General features: G+C 32.6%; 1 protein-coding gene across 4 annotated transcripts in view; it reads right to left on the bottom strand.

Moving 5' to 3' along the window:
• Positions 1 to 8,487, bottom strand: part of LOC126966445 (aryl hydrocarbon receptor nuclear translocator homolog) — a 33,796-nt gene extending 25,309 nt beyond the window's left edge. For all 4 annotated transcript variants that reach the window (XM_050810484.1, XM_050810485.1, XM_050810486.1 and 1 more), the window contains exons 1-3: positions 8,296 to 8,487; positions 7,453 to 7,501; positions 5,278 to 5,358 (exon numbers count right to left, since the gene is read on the bottom strand). In XM_050810484.1, the coding sequence (XP_050666441.1) occupies positions 5,278 to 5,358; positions 7,453 to 7,501; positions 8,296 to 8,323 (158 nt within the window). In that variant the 5' untranslated portion in view covers positions 8,324 to 8,487. The remainder of the gene's footprint in view (positions 1 to 5,277; positions 5,359 to 7,452; positions 7,502 to 8,295) is intronic.
• Between the last annotated feature and the right edge of the window lie 2,304 nt (positions 8,488 to 10,791).

Here is a 10,791-nt window from a genome sequence, read left to right as displayed (position 1 = left end):
GTCTTCTGCTTTCCGGATCACACAATGTCCCATCTGTAGTACTGTAATTCGTATTTTGCAGGCAGGTATAGCTGAACAGGCGAAATTATACATCATGCAATGAGTCTCGTGCCAGATTTTGGCGAGACAACACGTCCTGAGGATGCCTCGTGTAGAGGCGAAACACGTGTCGAATTGTTTTAAAAACAAATATTGGCGGAATTAACACTAAAGAAAACTTAAATCATTTGTATGCTGCAATTGTAATTGCTATAAAATAATCCAGTCCCAGGCTGTCCGATCACTTACATAGATAATATTCAGCTGAGTGGTAGGATTTACGACAGAGCATTTTTCAGGAGTCAACAGTTCGTTTATTTACAACATATCATAATGGATTGTACAATTCGCTCAAGGCTTTTCGTGTGCCGTGATAGGTGACTGTAAAAGTTACATCACATTATCGTAAGTATAAAAAATGTTAATAACGATACACCCTTGACGCACGATAAGACACGTTTTCAATCAAAAACAATGAATGACGCTTTAATATGGGAATATTGTAGACCTTCATTCATTTACTCTTAGACTAATGTGCTTACTTTGAGATTTCTATACTGGCATTGAGATACACGTAAGATACTGAAAAGTTTATTGAAACAATTTGTTATTTTTAAAGTGATATCCCCCACGTCTGGGATTAATTATACAAATTAAATTCGTAACCAAAATTTATGAACGATGCGGGACTCGAACCCGCGCCGCTGGGGTTTCCTCCGAGCGCTCTTACTAACTCAGCCAGGGTCGTTTCACTTCTATACATTGGCGTTTTCTATGGAGGCCGATTAGCTCTCTTTGGTAGTTTCCTATATCGCTAGATGGCGTTAGCGGCCAATTTGCGAGACATTTGACTCAATTTCTTATTTCAGTATTATTTTCAAATCTTACTGAATTTACAGAATACATTGTATTGCATATTTAATTAATTTTTGTTACTTTAAATTCTTTTGTTTCCTTTAATACATAGTAAATTCATTTAAATATGCAGAAACGATACTTTAATTGTAATAGGCTTATCTTTAGATATCAGGTATCCGAGCCAAAATTTAGAGAAAAAATTTATTGAAAATTGGTTTGCGGGCGGAATTGTCAATTGTGTGTCAATGGTTTTGTTATTGTTTTGTGCATCAGAGTTTATAATTATATTATATATTATTATTATTATATATCATATTTACGTAATTAATAAGACCCCTACCTACTGTAGTAAGGAAATCGTATTCAGATATAAGATCTCTTATTCACTATCTATATATAAAAAATCACTATATATATAAAAATGAATTGCTGTTCGTTTGTCTCGCTAAAACTCGAGAACGGCTGGATCGATTTGGCTAATTTTGGTCTTGAATTATTTGTGGAAGTACAGGGAAGGTTTAAAATGTGAATAAATAGTGAAAATGCTCGGAATTAAATAAAAACAATTGTTTTTCCTTTCATGCGTACCCCGTCGATTTCATTGACGCAACGGTTTGACAGTTATGCTGTGAAACAATTTTATTACAACAACAGGGTGCATTTTTACGAAGCAATTCTTGATTTTATGTGATATATTATTGACAAATTCATATAAAAATATTATTTTATTTATTATATACAGAACAACGTCTGTCGGGTCAGCTGGTATATGTATAAAAATGAATTGCTGTTCGTTAGTCTCGCTAAAACTCGAGAACGGCTGGACCGATTTGGCTGATTTTGGCCTTGAATTATTTATGGAAGTCCAGGGAAAGTTTAAAAGGTGAATAAATATGAAAGTGTTTGGAATTAAATATAAACAACAATTTTGTTTTTCCTTTGATGTGTCTCCCGTCGTCCGATGTTTGTTTTGTATGGACATATTTTCTATGACAGAATTTATTGACGCACGGTTTGACAGTTCTGCTGTAAAACAATTTCATTACAACAATAGGGAGCATATTCTACGAAATAATTCGTGATGTTATGATATATAAATGACAAATATATAAAAAACATTATTTTATTTATTATAGAGAACGTCTGTCGGGTCCACTAGTTCACTATAAGTAACCGCCAAGCGTGAAGGGCTTTTAGTTTAGAAAGTTTACTTTGAAAGTTGACCGTCGCTATGAGAAACAGTCGAGTGATAGATAATGATTGGATGCAGACACAACGCAACTTTTAATGATTATTTGTTAAATAAATAATAAAAAAAAGTGTGTACTTATGCACGCACGCCATAAGTTATTCTTCTTTGATCATTGGCGTAATAAACTTAATTATTCTTCGTGCTATTTTACGATTGTAGAAAAAACAATGTTGTAATAAAGAAGGTATTAAATGCAACCAATGAAAATACATATTTTAATACAGCATAATATAGTTAAATAACGTGTAATTAAATAATTTTAATACAATTAGAGCGAAATTTTTGTATAATTTTTTATTTTAAAACTTGTATTATATATTTAACTGTCGTCCATTGTTGTAATTAAGTACACGTGAGTTACAAGAGGCTTTGTAGCTGAAGTACGATAGAAATGGTCTAGTTGACCAACTAACGTCAGGGTGTCGAATTTGCGTGACGATGTGCGCGCACATCGCAGGAATTCACTCTCATAATTTTTCCTTAACGCGCAAAAGAAGTTTAATCTAATATATAAAATTCTCGTATCATGGTGTTAAACATTGAACTCCTCCGAAACGGCTTGACAGATTCTCATGAAATTTTAAGTGCATATTAGGTAGGTCTGAGAATCGGCCAACATCTATATTTCATCCCCCTTAATGTTAAGAATGGTCCACACGATTTTTTTTTAAATATTTTTGACATTTTTTTTATTTTGTTTGTTTATGAGTCAGCATTAAAAAATACATACAACTTCAAATTTTCACTCATCTACCATCAACAGTTACTTTTGTATCGCGATTTTAATATCGGCAATACGACGTTTGCTGGGTCAGCTATTTTAACTATAAAAAACAAAAAAGTGTGTGTATTATGTATATGCACGCAAGAAGTTATACTTCTTTGGCCTAACGAAGCAAAAATCACTAAAATGATTTATTCCTCGTGCTATTCTACGTTTTTAGAAAGAACAATTTTGTAAAAATCTTGCAAAGATGGCTTCGACAATAATTTTGCAATAGCTGTGACGCACTACACTCACCCGTCGCTAGAGCCCCGAGGATTTATTGCATCGCGGGAAGCTAGTCTTCGATATGAGCATAGTGGGATATTGAAATTTAAATATTTTTCTATACTACTCATTCGGAAATCAATGCCTCGGACCTGAGATGAACGGGCGCAAGAAACTCAACTTCGATACAAGCAAATTTTATAATTTAAAAAGCCTTACGGCGGTCGCTCCATTCCTGATCATTAAATAGTCATTTACCTATGTAATAGTAAACCTTTATTTAACACATAAACGACATTTAACATTTTTTTTAAACATTTACCTACATATTTATTTCGCACTTTTTCTGGGATCTTATTGTAAAAGCATATAAACATCACCACAAGACTTTGCAGAGTAATGGGCATTATAAGTTTATGTCTGTTCCTGGTGTTAACATTATGGTTATAGCAGTTCAAATTCAAATATGTTTATTCAAAATAGGATTTATAATCACTTATTGAACGTCAAAATCTACCACCTATTCAAAAGAGACTGCCTCAGACCTGAGAAGAATGGGCGCAAGAAACTCAGCGGGCTTTTTTTTATTATATAAAATATGGATTACAATGTAATATCGTACAATAAACATTTATAATTAAAGAGCCTGAGGGTGTTCGCTTTAATCCCAGTCCGTGGTGTCATTAAGAAAATCATTTATGCTATAATAACCTTTCCCACACAAACGTTTTTTAATAATTCTTTTAAATTTCGTAACACATTTGTTTTGTACATTTTCTGGGATCATATTGTAGAAGCATATACATCGCCCAACAAAAGACTTACTAACTCGACCCAACCGAGTAGTAGGCATAACAAGTTTATGTTTGTTCCTGTATCTAGCAAATTCACTTATATGCCTATGTACATACATAACATTACCAAGAATATATTGTGAGGCAATTTCTTTATTCTTTAAGACTTAATTTAGGTTAATAGGTATAATACCTAAAATACCGTGAATGTACTCAATAGCTCTTGTTTTTTACGTATTAAATTACATTTTTTTTTTTTGAGTATTTGTTGTTTGAGTATTATTGCTGCATCACTTTACATATATTGTAACTGAAATGATGTGTGAGTAATTGCCACAAAGAGTTTCTTGCCACTTCTTATTAAAGCTCAACCCTCAAAGGAGGTGGATATAAAAAGAAAAGTCATTTCCTTGACCTGCCTGAATAATGTGATTTTGATAAGTTTACCCTAAAGGATTGAGCTTTTGATTACTGTTAGTAAAAATATAATATTGATTACAAGTTTAAGCAGAATTGTTAAATTGTAAGTAGAGGTATTTGGTGAGTATTGCATGATATGTAGGATTATATGGATGTATTGGGATTATTTTATTGTTGTTTGTTGAGTTCTCGTAACAGGTTTCATCATGCTCGCTTAAATGTCACTGCTTGTGGCGGCGACATGGGACGGGTCGTCCCCTTCCCTAAAATATGGTTGAGGGAGGCGATGGCTGTCTCATGCGTCATGCTCGTGAACGGGCGCTGCTTGTGGTGGCGGGATGATCCTGTTGCCGGGGACTCGGTTTCAGATTCTTTAAAGTTATTGTGTATACATATATATGTATGGATATATACATGTTTATTTATTTATAATCGCTTATATAATGCTCACAGAATACCTTTATTGATTTATGGTGTATGTGGATGATGCAGCTACTGTACTCAATAACTTTTGTATTAATTTACATTTATTTTTTTTGACTTACTCGTGTAAGACATTGACTATTTGACGTTTGAGTGTGTTTGTTGCATCATTTTACATTTTACAAATTATATTGTAATTGAAATGATCTGTAAATCTTGATATAAAAGAGTGGCAATGAGTTTCTTGCTACTTCTTCTCATTAGCTCAATCCTTTACGAAGTAGCGGTAGATTCAATAAGAAAAATGTATTATTTTTTTTTGACATTCATAAGTGTCATATTCGTGACCTACTTGAATAAACTGATTTTGATTTGATTTGATTTGAATAGCGTGAATAGCCCTCACAAAGATACACAGTAATATATCATTATATAATGCTTGAACCGCAGGTAAAAATATAAATTATTAAGTTTGATAGTGGTAATCAAAAGTAGTGTACCTTGCAAATCTTTCCTTATCTTGAATATTGTCCTCCTCCATCCTTGTGTATTTCCCACCACTTGCGTCGTCGTCATCTGATCTGATTGCAATACAAATAAAATAATATTACTCCACAATCTATTGTGTTACATATTTCAGTAGAACGAGCAGACACCCACACTGTATATTTCATTTAAAATCAAATAATCTGACCATAGGAAATTATTTACCATAACAATAATAAGATGAATTAAAAAAGATATGAGGAGGTTGCCACTATTTATAATCAGTGAAAACCCCCTTTCAAATCGGATTAGACATTTCAAATATTAGAGTGATAAAACTCAATAAATAAGCTAAAATTCAGATAACTTTTGTGCAAAAAAAGCAGATATTTGTATGGTTATACATTCAAAATATGTGTTCAGGATGGTTATTATTATATCAAATACCATACCTGATAAATGATGGTTTTATTTTACTTATTCTAGAAGTGGTTATAAAATAAAAACTATCTCTGTTTGTGGCATTTAAAAATTATCATGAAAAATCCATTAACTGAAAGTTGTTAGTCTATCAAAACTTAATTGAAATATTGACTTGTCACTTCTTTAAACATTATTGTAAAATAAAAATATTCAGTAAACGTACTAGCAACAAGCTGCATGTAACCAAGACATGGGATTTGGGACGATATGACATGGGTACCTTCAAAAAAAGCGCGTACACCTTCCTTAAAGGCCGGCAACGCTCCTGTGATTCCTCTGGTGTTGCAAGAGAGTATGGGCGGCGGTGATCACTTAACAACAGGTGACCCGTACGCTCGTTTGTCCTCCTATTCCATAAAAAAAAAAAAAAGACATTTGAAGTGCCTATTGGTTGAGACAATTACATGTTTGCCTATCAAACAATGGGCTGCCCTCTCTGTTATCAATGCAAAGGGTTTGAGAGCTGTATTTATATGTTTATATTCAAATTATTTTAGTTTTCTATAGTGTTTATTCCGGCAATATTTGTCTTTAAACAATTCAACACGTGTTTCCCCTCTACACGAGGCATCCTCAGGACATGTTGAGTCGCCAGATTTGGACAGACGGGCGAAACATGTGTCGAATTGTTTAAAGACAAATATTGGCGGAATTAACACCAAAGTAAACTCAACTCGTTTGAATAATTATGGATATCTGCAAAGTAACACCTACTTCAATAAATTTTCTTATATGTTTTTATTAGAATGTCTGTAAGATGATTAATTATACAATTCTGATGGAGGCAACAAACCACAAATTACAATTAATACAAAGCCTGTGAAACAAATATTTCTTAGACTATGAATTGTCCAGTCATCACTTTGATTTGAATATTGTGGATTTGACATAAATTGCAAACACAATGAATATTGTAATAGTAGCTGATTAGGCCAATTTTATCACCAACAATCTATATTAGATTAATAAGTAATAAAACAAATCTTTAAGATTAAAACCACTTCATTAGTTTTTATTAAATGAAATATTAATTCAATAAATCCTTTGATATTAACATTGTTTAAATTGACAATAGTAAAGAAATTCCTTTAGTCATTGTGAAATGATGTAAGCAAAACACAACACTTGCAACAACTGTTGACCTCAATCAGAACAATAAAAGTAATGGTGAACAATGTAAATTTTTATTCGCATTTGATAATAGGAACTTTAAGAGACTACCTATTTATTTAAATTAATATCATTTGTTGCGACTTTAATATGTATAAATATGTAATAAGTAGGCCTCTTCTAAATACAGCAAAAGAAAGCCCGCAACGGGTCTCCCTTCTCTTTCACTTGCTTTACGACACACACACACTTTATCTTACGTTTATAGCTCTTTTTCTGATTTCTTGATCTAACTTCTCAGGAAGATTAATATAGTTAAACAAAAGCAACTTTAAACCTATTCTGGGTTTAAGCTCGAACATTAAAGAGATTACTTATTTATTTCAATTAATATCATTTGTTGCGACTTTATTGATATTATTGCAAAATCACTATATAAACATGAAAGTTGACCTTGATCTATAAATCTTCTTTAAAAATGACACAAGAAGATCACAATGCAAAAAATATATAGAAGGCACCAAAAAACTGATATTTGTTAAAATAATACAATAGTTTTAGTGGCTAGATCAATCAGAATGTAAGTGATAACTCACCCAACACTACCGCCTCGACGCTTCTGTATTTCCTTTGTTGGGTCAACCCCTGTTAAAATTGAAAACATTTACATAACCTCCCTAGATAAACGCTATAAGTAAACTTTACTTGACATGCTACATACTACATTCATTTAGGATAAATTCTTTGGTATTTCAAAATGTAGGTATATAAAGCTGCATTCCAAATAAATATTTATAAATTAATAAACCATAATAAAGTGTGTAATAAGATTAATAATACATTATTCAATAAATATTATTTTATTATTATAAAATATTCATTAAATAAAACAGATCCCAGTTAATTTCATTGTACAGATTCACAATAAAATGGAAATATGAGACAGATAAAATAATAATTAAAATATATATTTCATGAGTATATAAAATTTAATATTATTAAATATATATTTATTAAGTAGCGAAATTCATTAATTATAAAGTGTATAGAACTCATGAACATACTAATTAGTGTTTTAAATTCAGGTCACTAATAATTTTGGACAAGCATTTATTTTATATTCCCATAGCTTCATTTTAAGTGTCGTGATGAATAAACCACTCGCTTGAAATACTATAATAATTAAATCATGTTAATCGAATCAATGCAGGAAACAGGGAATACATTAGAATAATTATACAACAGAACCTAACAACGCGTCACGCGGGCGAGTAAAGCTACGTCAGTAGAAAATAGGTCGTACAAATACATATTATTTGAAAATTATTAAATTAATTCATATGATAGAAATGTATAGATAGAGTTAACCTATTTATTTAATTCTCGAAACCATTAAAATAACAAAAAGACGATCCTGCAACAAGTAAAATAGCACCAACCGGGGATAGTGGGAGCCACGGCCGACATCAGTAAGGAGACTCATGAGTCCACTTTTGTTTACGGTCTCCCAATAAACAGTTAAAAAATATTATTAATTTAAAAATAATAAATTCAATTATAAAAACACAATATAATGTTTACTTAAATTTCTTCAACACAACATACACGCCATTTTCTTATTTTAATATAAATGTCAAATGACATGGGAAGTGTGACCAGTTTTCCCGAATTTATTTGTAATGTAACTCATATTTTATATAGCTTGGTACCAAACAAATCGCTGTAGACCATGTTTCAACATCGGAGTCATTTTTAATTAACGGCTTAAAATATTAGCACTGAACAATAAATATTAAAAACCATAAGAACAAATCAATTCATACATTTATTCATAAAACCAAATTATCGCTGGTTTGCTGAATTTCAACGTGGACGTGTCAAGCTCAGTGATGATCCCCGTTAAGGTCGTCCAAAAACTGCAGTCACCAAAGAAAACGTTGATGCTGTGCGTAAGCTGATTGAGGAAGATCGACATGTGACATACCGCGATATTCAGGCAACTTTAGACATTGGCATGCGTTAAATTCAAATAATCTTGCATGATAATTAGGTGTAAAAAATGCAGGATCCTCAAATGCTGTACCTATACAACATCGTATCAGGTGACGAAGCCTGGATATACGCGTATGAACCCGAAACAAAAAACCAGTCACGAGTTTCGGTGTTCGAAAATGAGTTAAAGCCAAGAAAAATTGTTCGTTCACGGAGTGTTGCAAAAAAAGGTGGCCACGTTTGTCTCCAAAACCGGCCTTGTTGCGACTATACCTCTTGAGGGACAAAGAACGGTTAATGCAGAATGGTATGCTAGCATTTGTTTCCCACAGGTCGTGTCTGAACTCCGTAAAGAGAACTGCAACCGCCGCATCATCTTCCATCACGACAATGCGAGTTCTCACACCGCGCACAGAACAAAAGAGTTTTTAGAGCAAGAAAACATAGAATTATTAGACCATCCGCCGTACAGCCCCGACCTAAGCACTAACGATTTCTGTACTTTCCCTAGACTAAAGAATAAATTTCGTGGTTAGAGATTTTCATCACCTGAAGAAGCTATGAACGCCTACAAACGGCCATTTTGGAGACCACAACTTCCGAATGGAATGGTTGGTTCAATGATTGGTTCCATCGTATGGAAAAATGTGTCAAATTTCGCGGAAAATACTTCAAAAAGCAATAAATATATTTTTAAATACTAATATTGTGTCACTTCCTTGATTCCCGAAATTTTCAGTGCTGCCCTCGTATATTTAAGTAATTATATTTGTATATGTCATTTTTAGTCTTACAGCATGTTTATATTTTTTTTGGTCTAAAATAAGAAAATAAAACTTGATTTAATCTTTAGCACCGATGTGGGATTGGAGTTAGTATCCCGTTTCATGAATTAAGAGGTAAACATATTGTATTTGATAGATCTTTAGTCCTCTTCTTCATTATAATTTATTAAAATTGGTTAGGTTAGGTTTTATCAGAACAGTTAAAACAACGCACGAGCCGAGCGTACCGTGCCACGGTAGCGGCCGGCGAGTGCCAGAAACTAATTGTAGGCGTTTCCCTTTCTTTCCTTCCCTTAAAAATGTCCCAACTCTTAAAAATGTCATAATTTGAGGTTAGGCTATAACGCTTTTTTCTCTGGAACGGTGCTATACCTTCAAAGAAGAGTGTTAGCATTATAACCGTGGACTAAAGCTCTTTCAATTACAATATTTTTACCTTATAATTTGTCCTACGGGATACTAACTAACCCCGATGTGCTTACTTGTGGTATACCACCTACAGAAGTTACACTAGAAAAAATATTCTATTCTAATACAAGAATAGAATGTAACTAACCTCTTTTTTTGACCGTAAATTTAAATTTATAGCTTAAAATACCTGTAAATATACAAATACTACTACAAAATAAAGCAAAAATATCTCCAAAGTAATTTACTATGTGTAAGACGATCGAAAACAAGCGGGATTTACTAGTGTTTTGTGACTTTGTAAAAAGGGTTAACAAATTTTATTACACTTGCTGTTTGTGTTTCAGCCTGCATAAAAAGCAAGTGTACTAAAGAATCATGATACTAATAAATATCATGTGGTTTGATGATAGTACATTGGATTTAATTGCAATAATAATTTAATTTGAAGCGTCCGATTGCCCTAACTCTAATTTTCGGAAAACGGTATAACGCTCTTTGTTAGTGTCATGGTCCCTCAGGGGTATTTATGCATCAGCGCCATAAATTGAAAATTCAAATTTCAAAAATATATAATAATAAGGCCTTTTCTAAATGTTTCGGGTTCTAAATTCAAATACGCAGCTGAAACTGAAATAGTGTTTACATTGCTGCCTATAGACATAGCAGTCGAAGCTTATTATGGTGTTATTTATGGCATGTGCCATATTTCGGCTTTGATTTTGAATGAGGTGCAGTGTGTATATGTAT

The sequence above is a fragment of the Leptidea sinapis genome, chromosome 10 (assembly GCF_905404315.1).
Source record: "Leptidea sinapis chromosome 10, ilLepSina1.1, whole genome shotgun sequence".
Lineage (NCBI taxonomy): Eukaryota > Metazoa > Arthropoda > Insecta > Lepidoptera > Pieridae > Leptidea > Leptidea sinapis.
The sequence above is the reverse complement of the archived record's forward strand: the minus strand, read 5'-3'. Positions and strand labels throughout refer to the sequence as shown.